The 23,050-nt window shown below is 44.3% G+C and overlaps 1 protein-coding gene across 1 annotated transcript in view; it reads right to left on the bottom strand.

The window, feature by feature from the left end:
- Positions 1–23,050, bottom strand: part of sptbn5 (spectrin, beta, non-erythrocytic 5) — a 59,135-nt gene that overhangs the window by 34,523 nt on the left and 1,562 nt on the right. Inside the window, exons 2-37 of the mRNA XM_034563567.1 lie at positions 18,614–18,655; positions 18,316–18,483; positions 17,382–17,498; positions 16,868–17,022; positions 16,483–16,711; positions 13,493–13,579; positions 13,303–13,410; positions 12,851–12,935; positions 12,477–12,610; positions 12,130–12,350; positions 11,126–11,264; positions 10,715–10,849; positions 10,513–10,601; positions 9,521–9,674; positions 9,029–9,232; positions 8,280–8,486; positions 8,027–8,198; positions 7,367–7,503; positions 6,775–6,987; positions 6,526–6,678; positions 5,896–6,026; positions 5,557–5,808; positions 4,875–4,950; positions 4,286–4,497; positions 3,908–4,157; positions 3,580–3,719; positions 3,396–3,495; positions 3,127–3,297; positions 2,884–3,048; positions 2,723–2,812; positions 2,146–2,282; positions 1,524–1,710; positions 1,276–1,385; positions 1,091–1,181; positions 882–998; positions 139–296 (exon numbers count right to left, since the gene is read on the bottom strand). Of these exons, the coding sequence (XP_034419458.1) occupies positions 139–296; positions 882–998; positions 1,091–1,181; positions 1,276–1,385; positions 1,524–1,710; positions 2,146–2,282; positions 2,723–2,812; positions 2,884–3,048; positions 3,127–3,297; positions 3,396–3,495; positions 3,580–3,719; positions 3,908–4,157; positions 4,286–4,497; positions 4,875–4,950; positions 5,557–5,808; positions 5,896–6,026; positions 6,526–6,678; positions 6,775–6,987; positions 7,367–7,503; positions 8,027–8,198; positions 8,280–8,486; positions 9,029–9,232; positions 9,521–9,674; positions 10,513–10,601; positions 10,715–10,849; positions 11,126–11,264; positions 12,130–12,350; positions 12,477–12,610; positions 12,851–12,935; positions 13,303–13,410; positions 13,493–13,579; positions 16,483–16,711; positions 16,868–17,022; positions 17,382–17,498; positions 18,316–18,483; positions 18,614–18,655 (5,336 nt within the window). The remainder of the gene's footprint in view (positions 1–138; positions 297–881; positions 999–1,090; positions 1,182–1,275; positions 1,386–1,523; positions 1,711–2,145; positions 2,283–2,722; positions 2,813–2,883; positions 3,049–3,126; positions 3,298–3,395; positions 3,496–3,579; positions 3,720–3,907; positions 4,158–4,285; positions 4,498–4,874; positions 4,951–5,556; positions 5,809–5,895; positions 6,027–6,525; positions 6,679–6,774; positions 6,988–7,366; positions 7,504–8,026; positions 8,199–8,279; positions 8,487–9,028; positions 9,233–9,520; positions 9,675–10,512; positions 10,602–10,714; positions 10,850–11,125; positions 11,265–12,129; positions 12,351–12,476; positions 12,611–12,850; positions 12,936–13,302; positions 13,411–13,492; positions 13,580–16,482; positions 16,712–16,867; positions 17,023–17,381; positions 17,499–18,315; positions 18,484–18,613; positions 18,656–23,050) is intronic.

Below are 23,050 nucleotides of genomic sequence, written 5' to 3'. Positions count from 1 at the left end.
GGAGTATTGAGTGTTTGTAGCATTGAGGGTTTGGAGCATTGAGGGTTTGGAGTATTGAGTGTTTGTAGCATTGAGTGTTTGTAGCATTGAGTGTCTGTAGCATTGAGTGTTTGTAGTATAGTATGCGTCAGTATTTACCTGAGAGCAGCCTGGTGCTGCAGCTGCTGGTTCAGGCTGCTGAGGCGACTACGAGGCCTGCTGAGCTCCTCCAGGCTCCAGTTGTGAACCGCCTGCTCCACCTGGTCTCCCAACTCCTCCACCTCCACCTCCAGCACCTCCAGCTGGCCCTCCAACACCTATAGCAGGGGAAATCACACACACACACACACACACACACACACACACACACACATTTGACATTTGACCAACAGATATTCCCAAACAGAATAAGATCACGGACATTTTGAGGGTTGACCCATTCAACGTAAAGATTGCTGCAAGTGTCTGCAGGGTTCAGTTTCACTATGAGGAGTTCCACAGGGAAGGATCTGAGGTCCTCTGTTGTTTTGATAACACACAGAAAGCTGTAATTTTATTTGACATTTGTGTCATAACCTCTTTGTGCAGCATCAGCATTGTGGTTGTCCGCCAGAAGCTGACCATAAACTGACTTTATATCTGGTTTTAAGACACATTTGATGGTTTTTAACTCTATATTGTAACCAGGTGAAGGTTGGACATCTTCAGGACATCCTGTGTTTGCTGAACAAGGTCAGAGAAACACTGATTTTTAATGGGAAACTGCTATATTTAGTGTTATTTACTGGTTTTAAACAACATGTGTGTTTGTTTTGGAGCGGAGAAGACCTCATAAACGATAAAGGAAGCTCGGAGAAGCTGACTGCAACAAAGACAACAACTCGCATGATCCCACGCTGTACCTGGTGTTTGGTGAGGAGACTCTGCGTGGCCAGCTGGTCTTTGCCGTAGTCGTCGCTGTTCACCAGGGTGAGGGTCTCGGTCAGCCTGGACTCCAGCTCAGAGCAGTCCAACAGCAGCTGGAGACGGTTCACATTCAGCACAAAATGCTTCCAAAAACAAACACTTTCTCAAACGTATAATACAAGTCGCGTCTCTCTGTCCCTCTGACCTGTTCTCTGGTGATGGCTTTGCTGAGGTGAGCTGCTCTCCTGTTGCAGGCCTCCTCTAGCTCCTCCCACTCTGCACTCAGGTGTTTGCACCTGCAAACAGAAAACAACAGAAACATAAAAAAAACATGTAAAAAGAAGAGGAGAAAAATGTCACAATCGACCCTGAAGAGAAACACAACAGCACCTCTGGAGCACTTCCTCTTTGTCTGGTTTGCTGGATTTGGCTAGGCCCCGCCCCTTCTCCAGGACGTGGTTCAGGTGTTTTCGATGGGCGTTCATTTCCGCCTGCAGCTCCTATGTGAACACATCCTGTTTTAGCTGTTTCTTTACTTATAAAATGTTAAAACAGACCTTTATATATATGTCACAAATCACTGTCATTATTATTCTGAGCTGTTTAGATGAACAAACAAACAACAATCCGACCGGCACCTTGTGTTTCTGCATGAGGTTGATGGCTCCAGATAGAGATTTGTCGTATCCTGTCGATCCAGAGGCAGGAACATGTTCAGAGATCCAGCTGAGCTCCAGGTCCACGTCATGATAAAACCCAAACAGCAGCACCGACGCCTCCAGCTGAGCTCGACGCCGGTCCAGAGGCTTCTGGAGAGACTTGAACCTGCAGCGCAAAGATCCCGGAATCAGCATCATGCAGAAGAAGAACAAAAATCCTTTTGCTCCTGCTGTTTCTACTGTTCACGCTTTTCATGATTCAGATATAACAACATTGGTTTGGATGCATTGCCTTATACAGCAGCGATGCCCCCAGTGGACAATAGGAGAATAACATGCATTAGCTCCATAACATGAGAAAATGGATCAATCTGGTGGAAAATAGTAAAAAAAAGTTCAGTTGAGAATCTGGAGCTTCAGATTTTATGCTGCAATGGCTTCAAATATTGGAGTTTTAATAGGTTTCAATGGGACACGTGTCTGTGGTTCATCATAGACCCATTATAGGAGCTGAAACTCTATAACAGGTTGGCAAAAGGGACCACCGAAGTCAGTGGGGTTCATCCTCTGGGGACCATGAATGTGTCCAGAGTGGACTTACAGAGTGAGGTAGGTGTCGGTCTCCCGGAGGATCCTCTGGGAGTCAAAGTGATTGGAGGCGAGGAGTTTGGCCCTGCAGACAATGGAGTTGATCTTCTCCGCCAGCTCCTTGGCCTCCTGCTCCACTTGCTGATGCTCCTTCACGCAGAAACAGTTAGAAGTTACTGACGGACCGCAGGTTGCATTAATCACAGTTTAACCATCACAGTCAGTAAGATTAATAAAGTTTTAATAAAGTCTGACAATGGTTCTTCAATATCCAGTGAAACATGTAATCAGGACATTGTTGATGTTTCTCTGATCATGTGACTTTGTAATCAAACCAACAGGAGGAGAGCTAGTAACGTTAGCAGCACCGCTAACGAAGAACCACTTCAGTTACATTACGATGCGTTCAGGTTCTGCTCAGTGAAAATGGGTACTGGCTGAAGGTCAATCATAACTTCTCATGATGCGTTCAGGTGTAATCTAGTAAAATGTAGTGTTGGTGATAAACTATGATCAATCCAGATGTAAAATAGATATTTGGGATGAATTATGAGCTGTTCAACTAACGCGCTCAAAGCTCATTAATATACCTTCAGAAGCTGTCGGCTGGAGCGGAGGTCGTGACCTTTGGCGCCGTTGTTCAGCATCCACTGGATGGCCTCGATCTTGAGCTTGGAATCCTGCGGGAGGAAGAGCGAGTCAGTGTTCCTCTTTTAGCCTCCAGCAGTTGGTCCTCTCGTCAGTGTTTTACCTGCAGCAGCTCCATCAGCTGCTCCTGCTGCCCCGCCTGTCTCAGTTTGTCTCCTCTGTCGGCCATCTTGTCCTGAAGTCTCCTCCACCGGCTGCTGACCTGAGTGGACTTCCTGCCGATGCTCTGGCTGCTGTAGTGCTCTTCGGCCAGCATCTCCTGCCCCAGCTGGACGTGAACGTGCGTCATTTAAAGCGCACGATGTGTGTGTGTGACAAGTGTGTCGGGACTGGGAACCCAGTTTACCTGAACCAGTCTGTCCAGCCAGACCTGGTTGGCCTGCATCTCCTTCTCGGCGGCCTCGTGTCTCTTCAGCTTCGGGAGGACGTTGGTGGGGTCGCGGTACGACTCGTCCTCCGCCACCTTGAACTTCTCCTCCATCCACAGCAGCAGCTCGTCCGAGTCCCTCTGGAATTCCTGCAAAAAAGGTGAATGAACATTAAAATATCGAGTCGTCACAATATTTTAAAGTTCCATCAAGCTTTTGATCACGAGAAGCGTAAGAACAACAATACCTGGTATTTCTTTGAGTCCAGCAGCAGACTCCTCCTCTGCCCGCTGCTCTCCTTCAACTTCCTGTTGGCCTCCTTGATGCCGCTGCTCCTCTCCTTGATGCTTCAGGATTTTAAAAAACACACGTCGCTGCCTCTGTAGCTTCGTCACGACATTTGAAACGGCCGAACATCTCGTGTCTCTTACCGCGTGGCGGCGTAGTGTCGTTGATCGACGAGCTCCCGGCTGCGTTCGGCGAAACGATCCACTCGTTGGTCCAGAGCCTTCAGGAGACCCTCCAGCTCGTCCTGTCGGCCCAGCAGACTGTGGACGCCGTCTACCGAGTCCTGCGCCGGTAAACGCACACACACAGAATCATCAAAACACAGTGTATGAATCATCATTTCAGTTATATGTAATATGCATTTACTCGAGGCGGGGAAAGGATTCGAGGAGGCACCAAAATGGGGAGATGAGAATGACCCCGTGTCTCAATTCGCTGTAAACGATGGAGCGTTGAGAACCCGTCGCTCACCCCGACGTCTTTGACCCTCAGACGGGCTTCGTGTCCGGACAGCGCCGCCTCGATGCGGTCTCCCTCCTGGTTCAGCCTCTGGAGCTCCGCCCCCTGCTCCAAACGCTCCCTCCTGCTGGCCCACAGCTCGTCGAGCTCGGACCAGTCGGCTCGGAGCTTGTCGAGGGTCTGCTGGATGTCGACACCTCCCGTCTTCCCGTTGGATGAGCCCCGCTGAAGAGCTTTACCCAACTCCTCCATCTCCGACCACCTGAGGAAACAACATGGTGGACGATTATTATCACCATTATTATTATTATTATTATTATATTTCAATGCAAATAAAACACAGAATTATCCCGCTATCAAACTCCCACGAGCGACCGCCGTCATCTCCACCTGCTCCTCTGCTCCTCCATCTCCAGCCGGAGCTCCCGGTGTTGCTCCTGCAGGGCGACGGCCGACGCCACGTCGGCGGCCGTCTCCTCCTGCAGGAGGCGCTCCTGGACCGAGCCGGCCCAGCGCTGCAGCTCCTTGGCCCGCCGCTGGAAGCTCTGCAGGCTGCGGGCCTTCTCCAGGAGTCCCTGTTTGTCTGCGGCCTGACGCTTCAGCTGCAACAACAACAACAACAACAACAACAGCAGCAGAAACGGTGAAAGGGGGGCTTCTTTGCGATATTTAAAGTATCACGGTTGTAACGGTGCGTGAAAGGAAGAATAAAGAAGTCTGGCACATGACAACGATTAGCCTCAACATTTAAAAACAACCTCCAATCGTTACGTTAAGAGGACAAAAATGTGAGTGAATGAACTTCATGAAATATAGACACGGTTCTTGTTTAATCTTTGTTTTTTTTTATGCACCGCGTATTCATACGAGATGAATAAACGTCCACACTGTGGTGGACATGTAGAAATGAAGTTCAGCTGTGGACCAGCAGGTTTCAGAGGATCTAATCCAGTTCAGTCTGTGAAGATGAAACTCAAACCTGATTCAGCAGAGTCTCCAGAACCAGAACCTCCTCCACGATGGCCGCACTCTCCGCTGGACTGCAGTCCTGCTTCCTGGAACACAAAGAGAAGCACGTCATGGACTGGAAGATGAAGGAAAACAGCTGTTATCCAACTCAGTTTGCTTTCTTAAATTAAGATTCGTCAGCAACAATCTCTCGGCCATCGGGTGAAAAACTCGTTAAAAACAAATAATGTATCATTTGGAAGCAAAAACATTCAGTTAAAACTTGACGTAAACTTAGAAACCTTCAAAGTTTTAGCCTCTGAATTACTTTAACCTCCCTTTTCAGAGGTTGCCGATTGTCTTTCGGGGACCAAAATGTCACAACTGCCATAAAAATGTATATTTAAAAATTATTTTACCAAATATTAATTCACATAGAGAATCTGAAGTTTGTTTATATAGTGCCACCATTTTAAAATGGGGGGAAAAAAAATGAAATCTTTTCTTGATACTAAAAGCTAGGTTTTTATTTTAATAGTTATGTATTCTGTCTGGGAGATGTCAATAATTAGCAACAACGTTTTCATTTTCTGTGCAGTGTGAGATGAATGAAAACTTCCACTTGTTTCATTAAAAAAACCACGATGAAGGTGACATGAAGGTTATTTACAACTTCTCCTCGAGCATTAAAACTGAATCAGAAGCACCCGTACATCTTGGCGACGCTCTTCAGGTAGGCGATCTTGGCCTCCAGGGTCTGGATGTCTCTGAGGGTCTGGGTCTGGCTCTTCTCCTCGGCCTGCAGGGTGAAGGAGCTGCAGCCCACGTCCACGCTGTCGATGCCGGACAGCTGACCCCGCAGCTGAGCTTTGGCCTCCTGGCAGCTCTGCAGGAAGGACTGAACGTCCGCCGTGCTCAGCAGCTCGTGTCCCTTCTCGTCCTTCAGCCGCTGGATCCGATCCCACCTGCGGAGACAGGTAGAGTACAGGTGAGTACAGGTGGAACCGCATCGAAGATCAGTGACCAGTTAATCTCCAGAGAGGCTCGTATACCTGTTGGAAACCGTCCTCCGTCTGTCCTGGATCTCTCTCTGTTTACTGTGGCGGCTCTTCACCAGCTCCTCCGCCGTTCGGATGATGTCATCCAACTGGCCACGCCCACTCGCCAACTCGGTCAGGAAGTTCTAGAACAAAAAAATATATTTACGTTTTACTTTGAAAAAGGTCGATCTGACTTTGTGTGGTTTAAAATTTCCTTTCAAATATAGAAACCGTTTATCCATAATTTATGTGACATTATTCAATTTAAGTCAAATATTCAACAAAAAAAGTGCTCATAAAATCAGTAAAAGTCAAAAATGTAAATAATAAACGTGTCAGAGCAGTAACTTTACAGACCGGTTTGATGTACAGGTATAATAATAATAATAAAGGTTTTTAATAATTGTGCAGATATATTAAACTGTTGTTACTATGAGGCCAAAAATTGTGTGAATTCTTGACATTGTTATTAAAATATATTGATTATACTGACTACAATAAACAAAACAACCAAATAAGAGAAATCAGCGTTATAATTATACAAAATAATCTCTGTTGATGAGATAGTATCTATTTTTTAAAAGAGTTTTAACCGAAGCATCCTGCATCCTCTGAAGTGGGAAACACTTCGGTCTCTTTCACCTCGTGTTTAGCCTGAACGGCTCCCAGGTCGTCTGCGTCGGTGCTGAAGGTGTTCAGGACGTTCTCCTTGTCCTCCATCCACGACTCGAACTCCTGGCAGCTGTTGTAGAACCGATGCAGACGCAGCGTCTCCTGCAGACTCCTCGTCTTCGTCTGCAAAAATTGAGAACATCTGGTTTCATAGAAGCTGCTTTAAATGTGTTTAAGTGTTTGCTGCAACAACTCCATTTCCCATAGTGCCCCTCTCACCGTGACCAGGTGGAACAGGGAGCTGTAGTCCTGGTCCAGCCCGGCCTGCGTGCTCTCCACCGTGTCCCTCTGGTACTGTGGGTCCGGCAGCCATGACGTCTGGATCTCCGCCGTGCCGCGACGCATCGAGCGGCTGCGCCTCGGACGACTCGGCTTCCTGCTCGGGCTCTCTGGCGCGCCATTGGTGGAGACGGGCGGGGAGGCGGGAGGAGCCTGAGCGTAGTGAGGGAGGAAAACTGATCAGACTTATTATTGATCTAAAATGCCTCATCTTTACAGGCAGGTCTTTAAAAAAGGGACCTAGAGGTGTCACGAGACCCGATGCTTCAGTACCAAGACGATGCCAGAGCTAATGGCTAACGGCTAACGTACAGAGGTCGCATTGAGTTACATTATGATGCGTGCTGTATTCAGTAAAAGTGATCCTCAGGGATTAAAAATACATCTTAAAAAAAACAATCTGGTAATAAAGGCACGTGTGTTAATGTACGTTTATTGTTTTTTTGTTTGTTACCGTGGTATCGGGTTTCGTGACATCCCTTTTGAAGCCTACAAGAATGATAATCTCAACGTTATTGATTATTGATCGTACCGCGGCCGGCAGCAGGCTTAGGTAGGTTTTGGGGACAAGCTGCTGGTTTCCTCGGCCGTCTCTGGCCAGCACTCGGTCTCCGTCCGGCTCGGTGCCGACGATGGTCACGATCTCATTGCGATCCCACGGAAACTGACCTGAGTTTAAATTACATTTTATAAAAAAAGAACAGTTAAAACACCAAACCATAGAAATCGGTTGTAGTAATCACCTCTCCCTAGCGTCCCAGACAATATGTTTTCTTTAAAAAAGACGTGAAGCTGAGCGAAGTGACAGGTAAACAACAAACGCTTTGCTCAGAACTAGTTTGTTTGTATGTTTGTTTGGTTTGGGCGTTTTCCTTCACGCCATTCGAAAGAAAAACTTTTCTGGGACCAAAGAGATCTTTTGGAGGAAATCTATAACTAATTTAACTATATTAGTAGTGGTCAGAGTCCACTAAGATCTTTTACTGGTTATTTCAAGAAACTAAATATTGTGTTTTGAAGCATATGATATGAGGGAAAAATAGTTTGCCTCAAGATAATTGTAACAAAAAAAAACTAAAAGGATTTTACTCATAGGAAATTAAACTATTATCATGCACAGGGATGTTTACTAACCACACAACCTCAACATCTAACCTCATTTCCCATCATGCCGTGCGGCAGACCTCCATACCTCTGCTGTATCTGAAGCGGACCTTAGCCTTGCTGTCGTCACTCTGAGACGGGGCGCTCCCGGAGCCCCTCCCTCCCCTGAAACTAGCTGGCGGTGATGTCACCGCTCCCGGGCCCTCCTCGTCGCCGGAGGAGTCGCTGTATTGGATCATCTTACTCTGCTGAGGCTCCGCCTACACAGGAAGTGAGTTAGCGTAATTTTTTCAGAGCGGTGACTCCTGTGGACCGTTACGCCGGTGTTCGTCCGTACTCACAGTCAGCGCCGTTAGCTGCGCGGCGCTCCTCGCCTGCTCCTTCAGTCTCTTTATCTCCGAGGCGTAGGCCGTCATCTCCCTCTCCATCCGCAGGTGGCGCTGCAGCAACGCCGCCGTGCTCGACTCGTCCTTCCCATGATCCTCGCTGGTCAGCAGCGGTTTCCTGTCGCCCAGCCAGGAGTCGGCCTCCGCCACATCCGCAAAGTACTGAACGGGGGAAAAAGTAGTTCGCCGCGTGAAGGTCTGAGGATCTGGTCCCCGTAAACCACGCTAGTTAACTGTGGTTGTGGTTTACGGGGACGCGGCAGGAGACTCGAAAGAACACGAGCAAGGCTCCTGATTGGATGGTCAAAAAACCTCATTGTGACGTCGAGACAATATTTATATATTTATAATTAATAGGTCAAATGTTGTGAAAATATAAAGACACCAAAGTTACCGTCCTTATAACACATGATCATGAATCCTCAACAATCCAAATGAGGCTCTGATTACTTTGGGCTTTTTATTATTAATTGAAAACTTCTGCAGGACCTTAAAAATAAAAATAAAACGTAGTTTTTCTTCCCAAGCATCAATACCAACGCTAAATCAATCAAGGCTAGCTACAATGCTAACTACTTTATTGATCACATCGAGTGCCGCGTTATTATTGTGGAAAAGTACGAAGAGAACGGTTGTAAACACAACAGTTAATATTGAGTGTTGTATAAATAGACATTAAATAAGTATTGACTGGCCCAGTTCACCTGTTTGATGCCGGCGGCGGCCTGCAGTCTGTCGCGGCGGCCCGTCGCCTCGTCGGTCAGGTGGCTCCACTGCTTCTTCAGGGTTCGGATCCACTTCTGGACGGCTCGTTGGTTGAGCGGACTCTGTTTGGACAGCTGGTCCTGACCGCGACCCAGAACCCCCTGGTACAGAGTCTCCTGGGCCTGAAGCTCCGCCTCCAACACCTGACAGGAAGTGTTCAGATTGACTTACAAATACATAAATCTATACGACTCTTAAGTTTGTTTTCAAAAGATGAATTGTTCCTCATCATCATTTATTTAAATGGTAAATAAACTAATTTCGACATTTTAGCCACTAAAGGCAGCGAAGAAGTAAACATGAATGTTTAAAAATGCTTTCTTTTAAATTGGGTTTTTGTGTGTGCGTGTGTGTGTGTGTGTGTGTGTGTGTGTGTGTGTGTGTGTGTGTGTGTGTGTGTGTGTGTGTGTGTGTGTGCTTGTGAGGTCCACCTTGTGTTTGTGTTGGGCCAGCTGGATGTGGTTCAGGTCTCGTCCGAGTCCGGCCGTCTGCAGCCTCACCCAGTGTTCATAGAGCCAGTTCTCCACCTCCTCACAGTCAGAGAAGAACTCAAACAGCCTCAACTGAGCCTCCAGCTGTGCCCTCCTAGTGTGTGTGTGGGTGGGGGGGGGGCAAGAGAGAGAGGGGGAGAGAAGAGAAGAAGAGACAAGAGAGGAGAGGAGGAAACAGGATAGTAGAGGTGAGGAGGGTAGGAAAAGACAAGAGAAGGACAAAAGATGAGAGGGTAGGAGTAGAGGAGAGGAGTAAACAAGAGAGGAGTGAGGGAGGAGGAAACAAGAGATAGGAGGGGAGAGAAGAGAAGAGGAGACGAGAGGAGAGGAAGGTAGGAAAAAACAAGAGAAAGAAACAAGATGAGAGGGTAGGAGGAGGGGAGTAAACAAGAGAGGAGAGAGGGAGGAGGAAACAAGAGAGGAGAGGAAACAAGAGAGAATAGGGAAGAAGAAAGAGGAGGAGATAGAAGAGGAGACGAGGGAGGAGAGGAGAGAAGGAAACAGGATAGGAGAGAGGGAGGACGAAATAAGAGAGGAGGGGAAACAAGAAAGAATAGGGAACAAGAAAAGAGAGGAAACAAGGGAGAGGAGGAGAGAGAAGAGGAAAGGAGGAAACAGGATAGGAGAGACGAGGTGGGTAGGAAAAGACGAGAGAAGGAAACAAGGGTAGGAGGAGAGGAGTAAACAAGAGAGGAGAGGAAACAAGAGAGAATAAAGAAGAAGAAAGAGGAGGAGATAGAAGAGGAGACGAGGGAGGAGAGGAGGAAACATGATAGGAGAGGCAAGGAGGGTAGGAAAAGAAGGAAACAAGATTAGAGGGTAGAAGGAGAGGAGTGGAGATATATTTACACATATTCATATCTGTTGTTTAGTAAACGATTTGTTTCTTAACTATCGTAAATAATAATGTAAAAGTGAAAACAGAAGGAAACCTGCTGCTGCTGAAGGAAACCAAAGATCTGTACTGAGAGTCGAGAGCTCTCACTCTGCTCTCAATCTGCTGACCGTCTCTCACCTTCACCTGAGAGGAAGAGACAGAAGACAAATCAATATCTTACCTTCAGCACTGACTAATTAACATAATCAATATCTTACCTTCAGGCCCCTGACTAATTAACATAATCAATATCTTACCTTCAGTGTCTTGCTGCTGATGCCGGTGATTGTTTCTCCGTGAGCTGAGATCTGAGCTTCAAGGAGATCCTGTTTCTGGAGGAGAGACTCCACCTCCGCCAGCTGTTTCCCCAGTTCACAGGAACTGGCCTGGGCCTGGGAGACAGGAGGGGGGACAGAAAGGTGAATAACTAATGCACCTTGCTAACCGTTAGCTGGTAACTTACAAAATGCTACGCTAACGGTACCTCGATAGCTCCACCCTCTCATCCAAATATGGTCACTTCTGGTTAATAAAAAACACTGTAAACAATTGAAATTGAGCAAAGCTATCTACAGTATAACTATATATATATATATATATATATATAGCTAGCATGTAGGATTTAAATTCCTCCTTAATAATTGTTATTAGCTTCCGTGTGAACTCACCTGTAGTTCTTTCAGTTCCTGGGAGACGAGCTCGATGTTTCGGAGGACGCTGAGGTTTTCAACTACATTTCCCAGCAGCCCCCTCTGCTCTTGGAGCTGCTGCAGTAGGTCCTTCCACCGATGGCTGATGTTCTCCTCTCTTACAAACACACATAATTAAATAAAAGATTTATATATATATAAATACGTTTTACACCGCTGTACCAGCTCACAGAGGCGACAGGACATACCGTATTTTCCGCACTATAAGGCGCACTTAAAAGCCTTTAATTTTCTCAAAAAAACGAGAGTGCGCCTTATAATCCGGAGCGCCTTTATATATGGATTCATTCTGGTTGTGCATACTGACTTCGAAGCGATTTTGTGTGGTACACGGCGCTCTGTCAAAATGTTTTCGTACGACTTTGGTAAACTACAAAGCCGCACCGCTTGCAGCATTATGGTGCGTTCACACCAAACGGCTTCATAACGCGTCAGTTTATTCGCCAGTCAAGTTGTGTTCGTTTGTGTCTTTCGCAACCAGTTGCGAAAAGGGGGCGTGGCTTATCTCCGTGGCTTGTCTCGGTAAAAACAGTTATAATTTCCTCCATCCACCACGGTCGAAATAACCACTAGTTCTGCTTCATACTTGTTGTGGACATCCCATAAACGTCGGAACATCTAACGCCCTGGTGTTTGGGTTCATAACATCACCCGTAGGCTCACACCGCTCGGGGAGTTTCACCGACTCCGTCTCGATAACTTCCGCTTCCAGAGCAGCAGCAGCCCAACGGGCGGAGCATCTCACCGCTGATTGGCGTGTTACAACTGAACAAGGTTGGGAGTTATTGTGAATACGCTCATTAACGTTTGAACAATGTTGAGTAATTGTGAACACGTTTAATAAAGTTTGACTGATGCTTAATGATCGAAAATAGACCATTCATTGACAGTGCGCCTTATAATCCAGTGCTCCCTATAGTGCGGAAAATACGGTAATATTAAAATGCGTCTCTCTCTCTCACCTCCCGATTATCTGCTCCTTGCTGTGGTAGTTTCCCCTCTCGACGGTCTCGGCCATGTCTCTCAGGGCGGCGAAGCGCGGCCCTCTTGCCAGGGCGTCGGTGGCCAGCGCCTCCAGCCGCCGGCCGGCCGCCTGAGCCTCCTCCAGGGAGGACAGACCTCGGATGTCCTGCCTCCGGATCAGACGCAGCGTGTCCTCCAGGTAGCCCTCTCTCAGTGCTGCCTTGAGACGCCGACAAAACACACCGAGGGCGTGAGCGCGGGTCCGGCTTCCAAATCGCTTCAACATTTAATGAATGCGTCTTTGGAATGAAGTCTTTTATTTTGAAAAAGGCGCCGTCGTCGTTACCTTCCTCTCAAACTTCTGGGCGAGCTGCTCCAGATTCTCCAGACGCAGCAGCGCCTCCTGCAGGGCTCGCTCACGCTCGTGTTCGGCTCGCTCCAGCAGAACCCAACTCTTCTCTATGTCACTCAGGGTTTTACCTACACACACGCGCGCGCGCGCACACACACACACACACACACAAAATGTGGTGTTATGGAAGGACACAGAAGTCTAATTTGTCCAGAAGCACAAAAATAACTTTCTATTTGATTATATCAGGAATACAAACACAATGCGTCTACGTATTGTATGTGTGTGTGTGTGTGTGTGTGTGTGTGTGTGTGTGTGTGTGTGTGTGTGTGTGTGTGTGTGTGTGTGTGTGTGTGCTTGAAGGTTACCCTCTGGAGGATTGTAAGCCCGTTGGTTGTTGGCTGCCAGCTGAGTCTTCAGACTAAACAGATGAGCTTCAATCGCCCCACGCTCCTAAAAGAGATAATAATAACATTTAAAAAAATATAGAGACTAAATTAAATCAACTCGTCATGGCTACACTACTAAATGTAATACTTCAGAATTATTAACATTAATCAGACTGGATTGTAATTTAATTCAAGATTTTAGAAACTTCTCATATACAGTCTGTGAGTCCATCAATGGCAAAGCCGTCCGTGCTGAATCTTCATATTTATAAAAAGTCAAATTAAATCGCGGATATATTATACATCATATATCAATATATCATATTTACATTGTAGAGCTTGAACGACTCGCTCTGAAACTACTGTACTGACATCACCGCACCCTTTCAAGACAAGAGGACTCTGAAGAAGGCATGGCGGTCGAGTCTCACCTGATATTTGGGAGGTTTCTCCACCGTTCTGTAGGTCTTGAACGCCATCATGAGCTTCTGCATCTCCCTCACAGAGTTGGGGAATCGCCTGTCATCCAGCTGCAGCACCTTCAGTCAGACAACGACCGACAGGTGAAGCGTCGCGTCCTCGCATCAAAAAACGTGTTGTTGTTGTTGTTGTTGTTGTTACCTTGGTCTTGATCCAGTGAAGCAGATCTGAGACCAGCCTCTCATACTGGACCTTCATGTCATCCAGCTCCATCAGCATCCCGACTATCTGAGGATACAGAAAGTAGAAGAAAGGTATATTATTTAAACATTATTCAAATAGAGATGCAACTAAAAAGGAGCCTAAAGCTCAAAGTGTCGACTTTAAATCTTAAATAGTTTTATCGAGTCATCGAGATATATTTCAACATTTTGAGACACTCGTATCTAAAAAGCGTCAAACGAAGAAAGAGCATTAATTGATCCTGCGTCACCTGATCAGACGGAACCGTACGAAGCCTGGTGTGATCGGCCACGGGCAGTGGCACCGAGATCGAGCCCTGAGGAACCTCGCTAGGTACCCGAGAGGGTTTTGAGAAGTCACCCGGACGCTGCTGCAGAGACAGGTAACGCACCTGGCGGTGGGACCTGGTGGAGGATTCTGTCCTGAACTGCTTCTTCAACCAGCGACCACTGAGACTTCCTCCCAATGACATGCTTAACCATCAACGACGCCCAGAGGAACACCTTGATACACCTGGAGCACCGTCTTTACAGTCTTTGACACACAGGTAAACATAGGTGAACCTGGTACTGACGGTGTCGCACCCAGGAAGTCACTATGCATAACTCTGAACTGTAGACGCTTCTAGACACCTTCGTCACATCTGGAACACACCTGTTGCCGACAATGTACCTGCTGAAAATGCTTCTAGATACCTTGACCACGCCTGTTGTCTACCATTTAAGCCTAACTGTTTTTCATGGTTCATACAGTATAACTGCTGGAGATGCTTCTAGATGACTTGACTACACCTGTGCACACCTGGCTGAAACCACTACACACCTGGAGATTCTTCTAAATGCATCGACCACACCTGAAACACACTTGAAAAGTATTGTTGGAAACCTCTAATGAACCTGGAATGCACCTGGCGCCCACATTATGTCTGCTCGGGATGTTTCTAAATACCCACGACACACCTGGCATACCTGTCGGCACCAATACACACCTGGAAAGCCGTTGTCCAAACCTCTGCACACTTGGGACACACCTGGAATCCCCCACTACGAAAAAGAAGAAAAAAAAACACGAAGACTAGGTCGCTGCAAGCATGCATGTGACACACCTGGACCGTCGTTAAGCGAGCCCAGGTAACGCACCTGGTTTACCTGCTACATGAGCACAGACCGTCGACACCGCTAGAGCTCCAACCATCACAACATGAGGAGGTCAGTGGGTTATTGAAACACTTTCCAACAAGCCAACAGAGACACAAACTACTACAAACACATGAAGGGCCTCCTGAGCAGAACCAGACTGAGGAGAACCAGACTGAGCAGAACCAGACTGAGCAGAACCAGACTGTGCAGAACCAGACTGAGCAGAACCAGGCAGAACTCTTCTTCCCGTCTCTCTGAGCAAACAGCAGGTAAAAGGTGTGGAGCTTCAGCGGCCGGCCGCTCTGTGAATGCTTCTGCTGCAGCGTCTCAGACCGGGATCTGATCTGATGAGCTTAAGTGTCTGAAGCCCCGCCCACAATCAACGACACCGGATAGAGACGCTCCCCGGTCACCTGACCCCCGGTCACCTGACCACATGAACATGCGTTCAACAGACAGACGTTAGAGGTACTAACTCTACAAGGTGAAAATACTCTGTTTTCCTGCATTGAAAATTAAAAGAATGTCAGTATAATCAGTTAAATGTAGTTTAAGTATTAACACTGACTTCTAAAACACCTGAACATTATTACGAATAAATGAACACTACTATGAATAAATTAACATTATTACTAATTCATTTACATTATTTAGATTATAACATCGGAAACCAGCAAATGTTTTAACTGGAAAAATGATGGTTGTAATAAGGTTTTTAATTTTTTATTTAAATCAATTCATCAATGAATCATTTAAATGTATTTTTGTTTGTTTTTATAAATAAAAAGTAGAATATTTCTATCAATAAAGTAAAGTACCTCATAATTGTACATAATTAAATACCACCTTTAGATCTAAATAATTGCAATTAATTTGTATGATATGAAAGGTGAGCAACACATCATTTTATTCTTTACATTTATCAGGGTATTTATGCATTTATTATATTTTGTAGTTACAACTCGTGGTCACTGTGTTTTAATGTTTTCCAGCATGAATATAAAAGATGTTTTATTTCCTCCACAGTGTTGCTGTCGCTCTTTCAGAATCTAATCCAGCAGTAATCCTGATTGACAGATTGGAGGCAGACAGACTGCAGGTAGTGAACGTTTACTTACCTTTATAAACCCTGTGTGTGTGTGTGTGTGTGTGTGTGTGTGTGTGTGTGTGTGTGTGTGTGTGTGTGTGTGTGTGAGAGAGAGAGAGAGAGAGAGTGTTTGTGAGAGAATCAGACTGCTGCTAATATACACAGTATATATGTATATATATATATATATATATATATATATATATATATATATATACATATATACACACATACACATGTGCATGTGATGTGTGCATGTGACGTGTGCACTGTGCACTGTGCATGTGACGTGTGCATGTGACGTGTGCATGTGACGTGTGCATGTGCATGTGACGTGTGCATGTGCATGTGACGTGTGCATGTGCATGTGACGTGTGCATGTGACGTGTGCACGTGCACTGTGCATGTGACGTGTGCACGTGCACTGTGCATGTGACGTGTGCATGTGACGTGTGCATGTGCACGTGCACTGTGCATGTGACGTGTGCATGTGACGTGTGCATGTGACGTGTGCATGTGCACGTGCACTGTGCATGTGACGTGTGCATGTGACGTGTGCATGTGCACGTGCACTGTGCATGTGACGTGTGCATGTGACGTGTGCATGTGACGTGTGCATGTGACGTGTGCATGTGCACGTGCACTGTGCATGTGACGTGTGCATGTGACGTGTGCATGTGCACGTGCACTGTGCATGTGACGTGTGCATGTGACGCTCAGACCTTGGCGAGTCTCTTCTGGACCGTCTGTCCCTGCTTCATCTTGGAGAAGTAGTGGTAGTAGAGGGACACGTAGGTCATGATGGACCTCTCGTCCGGGTGGGGGACCACCATGTCCTCCACCTCCAGCAGCTGCATGATCCCAAACTCACGCTCCGCCACAGAGAAGGCGTGCTCCAGGTTACGGCGGGGGTCGTCGCCATGGAGACGGCGGTAGTCAAAAAGGTCAGGCCTGGGATTGAGGGAGAAAGAGATATAGAGGATGGAGCAGATTGGATGGGGAATAGAAATAAATGTGTGTGTGTGTGTTAGTGTGTGTGTGTGTGTGTGTGTGTGTGTGTGTGTGTGTGTGTGTGTCAGTGTGTGTGTGTGTGTGTGTGTGTGTTACCGGTGTGCGTGGATGAGGGCGTTGAAGGACAGTCCGCTCCTCCAGCTGGAAGAGAAGTCGCGCACGTTGACGCCGTCGTAACCCGACGTTTTCATCTGACACCAGATCAGCAGAGCCTCCTTCGCCGAGCGATGAGCAACACTGCCACCTCCCGCCTGAGGAGGAGGGGAGGAGACAAGGGAGGAGAGGAGGAAACAAGTGAGGAGAGGAGAGGAGAGAGGAGGTGGTGGTGGTGGATATGAAGGAGGAGAAAGACAAAGAAAGAGAAGAGTGAGAGGAAAGAAAAAGATGTTAAGAAAACAGGAGGAGGGAATAAGGATAGAAGAGGAGAGAAGGAAACAATAAGGATAGGAATGGGAAATAGGAGGGAAGAGAGAGAGAGAAGGTGGAGAAGATAAACAATAAAACAAGAACATAGGAGAAGGAAAGAAGGAAAGGAAATCAGAGAAAGAAAAGAATGAGGAAAGAAGGAAGAAGAAAAGGAAGACAAGGAGAGAAAGCAATGATTCCCCACCTCCTGCAGGTTGATGGGTCCGATCTGGAACCTGAGGATGATGATCCACAGCAGACCCAGGATCAGCGTACGGTCCCCGTCCACCACGTTCTCTGGACCAATCAGATCCACTCGAATCTGACGGGAGAGACAGTGATTGGTTTGTGTCTCAGACTGAGTGGGATTAAATATTAATTTGCAGTTCATGTAGCTGCTGCAAAACTAAAACAAACAACACATCTTATATTTATTTACTTAAAATGTATTTGTTTATATAATAAAAAATATTTGTCTGGGTTGCTAGGTAATCATTTGAATTATTTATTCACTCTAACATTGTCTGGAAAATGTATCCGTCAAGACACTTTCGAGTCAAAATAACATCTGTAATGAATAAATATGAACACAAGATGGAGACAAATGCCACTCAATAAATAGACAAAAACTACATTCAACAGTTGAGGCACCTTGATTTCTAGGACCTTAATGACCCTAACAGTTGAGGCACCTTGGTTTCTAGGACCTTAATGACCCTAACAGTTGAGGCACCTTGGTTTCTAGGACCTTAATGACCCTAACAGTTGAGGCACCTTGGTTTCTAGGACCTTAATGACCCTAACAGTTGAGGCACCTTGGTTTCTAAGACCTTAATGACCCTAACAGGTGAGTACCTTGATTTCTAGGACCTTAATGACCCTAACAGGTGAGGCACCTTGGTTTCTAGGACCTTAATGACCCTAACAGTTGAGGCACCTTGGTTTCTAAGACCTTAATGACCCTAACAGGTGAGTACCTTGGTTTCTAGGACCCTAATGACCCTAACAGGTGAGTACCTTGGTTTCGAGGACCCTAATGACCCTAACAGTTGAGGTACCTTGGTTTCTAGGACCCTAATGACCCTAACAGGTGAGTACCTTGGTTTCGAGGACCCTAATGACCCTAACAGGTGAGGTACCTTGGTTTTGAGGAAGCTGATGGCGATGCTGTTGTTCTCCAGACAGTGGACTCTCAGTTTGCGGCGGCTGGGCGGAGGCAGCGTCTCTCTGGAGATGAGCTCCAGCAGACGGATGAGGAGGACTCCGGTCTTCAGCTCCGTGTAAACGTCAGTCAGCTCCACCTCCTCCTGCAGGAGGTGAAGAACACAGATTCAGCTTTGTTCATTTTCTTTCTTTAAAAATGTCTGAACACAGAATTTATATATATATATATATATATATATTGGTACAGTAAAAGGATCAAAATACTTCTTCCACCTCATATCTACTATGCGAGGAGACATGTTTACTGCTCGGTGACTTTGAACAGGAAGTTCAAAGTCAGAAAGATAACTTCCCCTAAAGTGTTTCTTCCCCCTGAAATGTGTTACGTAACGTCTCCGTCCAGTCTGCTTCAGGACATCCTGGTAATCAGCAGGTCAGGTAACATCTGACAGCTAAGAGCAGCTCGTCAAGTGGACCAGTTCCTCCCAATAACAGGCGTGTCGGTTCACTGTTTACGAGCTCCGGCAGAAGGTCCATCATATCTTCATGCAGCTCTTTTGACCTCCGTGACCTCCGGACCTGGTCCTCCAATTCAACCCTCTGGCTTTGAACATGACTCATTTGAAAAACAGAATTTAGTTTCTATTTCTAACATTAATTTTGGCTTGAAATCCAATTTTGTCTTTCATACAATGGAGATAAATGTCTTTTATAAGGCCGAGGCGAATCCTTCAATAAGCTCCTTTTGTCTGGCAGTCAAAAAAATTATTGGATTTATATTATTTTGTATATATAGAATGGAAATAATTCACCACGTCCATCAGACTGAAAGTGGACAAGATTTTTAAATATGGAAAAGTTGGATCTTTTACATTAAACCCTTAACGTCCATAATTAGTTAAATGTGAATATATTTCGGTTTTTATTGTTTCCCCTATTATACCTTTTTGTTTTAGTATTATTATTATTATTATTATTATAATCAGTTAATTATTCTCCTTTGTTGCAACCATTATGTATATATTTATATAAACAGCAAAGATATAAATTGCAATTAATAAATTATGTTTGGTATAGGACTAGTCAAATAAATAAATAAATAAAGAAAATAGAAATAGTTTCGAACATCATTCTCAAAGACGAGACTACAGTTAATTAGTTCAACGTTGTTAATCAGGAAATCTTTAATGCATCATTGAGACATTTGGCAGTAAAAAGCTCAAACTGATGCCTGGAGTGATGCGTTTGGGTGTAACTCTGAGCTGTAGGATTTCTTTGAACTGTGTCATGAAAACAGGAAGCTGTGCTATCTGAACAGCGTTTTATAGAATTACCTTGATTTGATTTCCTGTTGCCACGGAGATAACATTGTTACTCAGAGTTCATTACCTCCAACACAAAATATGATGCAATAGAATAAAAAAAACATAATTAATATTGTCAGATTAGAAATAAGTCTATCAAAGTATAAAACAGACCTACAACTAAGAACTATTTTCATTTTGTTTTACTAAAACTGTCAAGTTTCTCCATTAAAAGTTTGTTCTATTAAATATCAGAAAATGGAGATAAATGTAAAATAGTATTACAATTATTGTCAAACAAAACGTATTTTTGGGGGTTATTTTCCCATTAAAAAACAACGTTTTGATCTTTTGTAAAAGGATTAATCAATTTATAATAATTTCAGCTCAAATACATCTCTGAATGCAAAGAAAACATTAATTAGCCGTCAGATACACAAGTGTAGTAAAAGTACATGCTTGGCTTTTACTTTGATGGAAATATTTTACCTCAAATTCCTTTGTTGACTTCCATTATTCATTAAATGTAATTTATTTAGTTAGGTAAGTTGACAGTAGTTAGCTAACCTAGGTTAGTCCTAGCTGTAGCTTTATCTAACTTAACAGTAGGTTAGTTAACGCTAGGTTAGCTAATAGTAGGTTAGTTAACACTAGGTTAGCTAATAGTAGGTTGGTTAACAGTAGGTTAGGTAACAGTAGGTTTGCTAATAGTAGGTTAGTTAACAGTAGGTTAGGTAACAGTAGGTTTGCTAATAGTAGGTTAGTTAACAGTAGGTTAGGTAACAGTAGGTTAGCTAATAGTAGGTTAGTTAACAGTAGGTTAGTTAACAGTAGGTTAGCTAATAGTAGGTTAGTTAACAGTAGGTTAGCTAATAGTAGGTTAGTTAACACTAGGTTAGCTAATAGTAGGTTAGTTAACAGTAGGTTAGCTAATAGTAGGTTAGTTAACACTAGGTTAGCTAATAGTAGGTTAGGTAACAGTAGGTTAGTTAACAGTAGGTTAGGTAACAGTAGGTTAGCTAATAGTAGGTTAGTTAACAGTAGGTTAGTTAACACTAGGTTAGGTAACAGTAGGTTAGCTAATAGTAACAGTAGGTCAGTTAACGTTATCTAACAGTAGGTTAGTTAACAGTAGGTTAGCTAATAGTAACAGTAGCTAGGTTAGGTCAGTTAACGTTAGCTAACAGTAGGTTAGTTAACACTAGGTTAGGTAACAGTAGGTTAGCTAATAGTAACAGTAGGTCAGTTAACGTTATCTAACAGTAGGTTAGCTAATAGTAACAGTAGCTAGGTTAGGTCAGTTAACGTTAGCTAACAGTAGGTTAGTTAACACTAGGTTAGGTAACAGTAGGTTAGCTAATAGTAACAGTAGGTCAGTTAACGTTATCTAACAGTAGGTTAGTTAACAGTAGGTTAGCTAATAGTAACAGTAGCTAGGTTAGGTCAGTTAACGTTAGCTAACAGTAGGTTAGTTAACACTAGGTTAGGTAACAGTAGGTTAGCTAATAGTAACAGTAGGTCAGTTAACGTTATCTAACAGTAGGTTAGCTAATAGTAACAGTAGCTAGGTTAGGTCAGTTAACGTTAGCTAACAGTAGGTTAGTTAACACTAGGTTAGCTAAAATTAGGAGAAATTTAGACCCACCAAAGAAAAGGAAATCCTCTCCGCGACTTGTCAGGCCGGAGAAACGGGACGTCAGGAACAAGATTTTACTCCAACAGACAGAGAACTTCCATTAAGATCCACACAATCAAGTTCATTAAAATACGGCGCAGGGGATTCTTCTTCACCGCCGCATTGAGCGTGCTGCTCAGCAGCAGCGTGCTCAGTGCGGCCCCTGGTGGTCGGAATATATATTACAATAACAATATATTGTAATTCATTATGTATATGAATGAATGTAATAATAGTGATTATTATGGTAATTTAAACATATTATGTATGGTCACAAGAATGTGGATTTTTTTTGTTGGTTCAAACAAAGGGACATTTCAATGCCACAGTACAATATTTTCTGAAGTATTTTATTATATTAATTTAAACAATTAAAAAAAAAATTACACTGATAATACCGAAAGTACAAAAAAGTTTTAAACAAAACTGTTATTTGTTTAACCCCACATTATTTCTTTACATTACTTAAGTTGCCACCAACCAAACTCCATTAAAACTGTGGAATTGTCTCAATACTTTAGAAATCACAAAACATCCCTGTTTATTTTTAATTTAACTGTTCTAATTATATTTCCTTATTATTCTATCTTCCTTCATTACAGTTTTTTCTCTTATTTTTCATTTTTCGTTTTTTATGTTGTTGTTTTTTCATTAAAAAGTGGAATTAATTTAGTCCAAATGATGTTCACGCTTTCAAAAAATAAATGTCCATGTGCATATTTGTAGATTCCTGTACCCCTCCCCACAAAAACAGCCATAAATATTCCAGAGGACACGACCTCGGTGTGGATGGAAACACATTTTTCTCTCGGCACCGCCACCCCGCTGAAATCCCAGAGGAATTCTGGGAATGAGGAGCAGCGGTGGGGCCTCCGAGTTCAGCCAACAGCCGGCGTCCAGTTATCAGAGAAAACACACAAAATCAAACCCAGAACACGCGCGGCCCGGCTGGAACCTGGAGAACCTGGAGAACCTGGAGAACCTGGAGCCAGCAGGTCTCTTATCATGACGGATGATCCCTCTGTTTGTATAGATCACAGTGATCACAGGAGGAATAACGATGACGTCATCACAGAACCTCTATCTTATTGTAGAGAATGTGACTTGTGAATAAATTGACTAATCACTTTGTAAATTAATATAGATCTCCTGTCTTTCATTTTTTTTAAATATATATATATATATATTTTGTCTCTCAGTGAGTCGGCACTGGATTTTCAAAGTAAAGCGTCAGCTCCTCGGTCCAGAAGCTGATTCAGGTGTCTGTTCTTCTTTTCAGTCTTTAAGAGTAAATCAGACAAGAATACATTTACTCAAGTACTGTGAGTATATGTTAAAGTATGTGTACATCCCAGAGGTACATATTGTACTTTCTACTGTACTACATCTCAGAGGTACATATTGTACTTTCTACTGTACTACATCCCAGAGGTACATATTGTACTTTCTACTGTACTACATCTCAGAGGTACATATTGTACTTTCTAATGTACTACATCTCAGAGGTACATATTGTACTTTCTACTGTGCTACACCTCAGAGGTACACGTTGTACTTTTGACTGTACTACACCTGAGGTACATATTGTACTTTTGACTGTACTACATCTGAGGTACATATTGTACTTTTTACTGTACTACATCTCAGAGGTACATATTGTACTTTTGACTGTACTACATCTCAGAGGTACATGTTGTACTTTCTACTGTACTACACCTCAGAGGTACATGT

This window comes from Cyclopterus lumpus, chromosome 22, assembly GCF_009769545.1.
Source record: "Cyclopterus lumpus isolate fCycLum1 chromosome 22, fCycLum1.pri, whole genome shotgun sequence".
NCBI lineage: Eukaryota > Metazoa > Chordata > Actinopteri > Perciformes > Cyclopteridae > Cyclopterus > Cyclopterus lumpus.
This window is presented reverse-complemented; position numbering and strand designations above follow the sequence as displayed.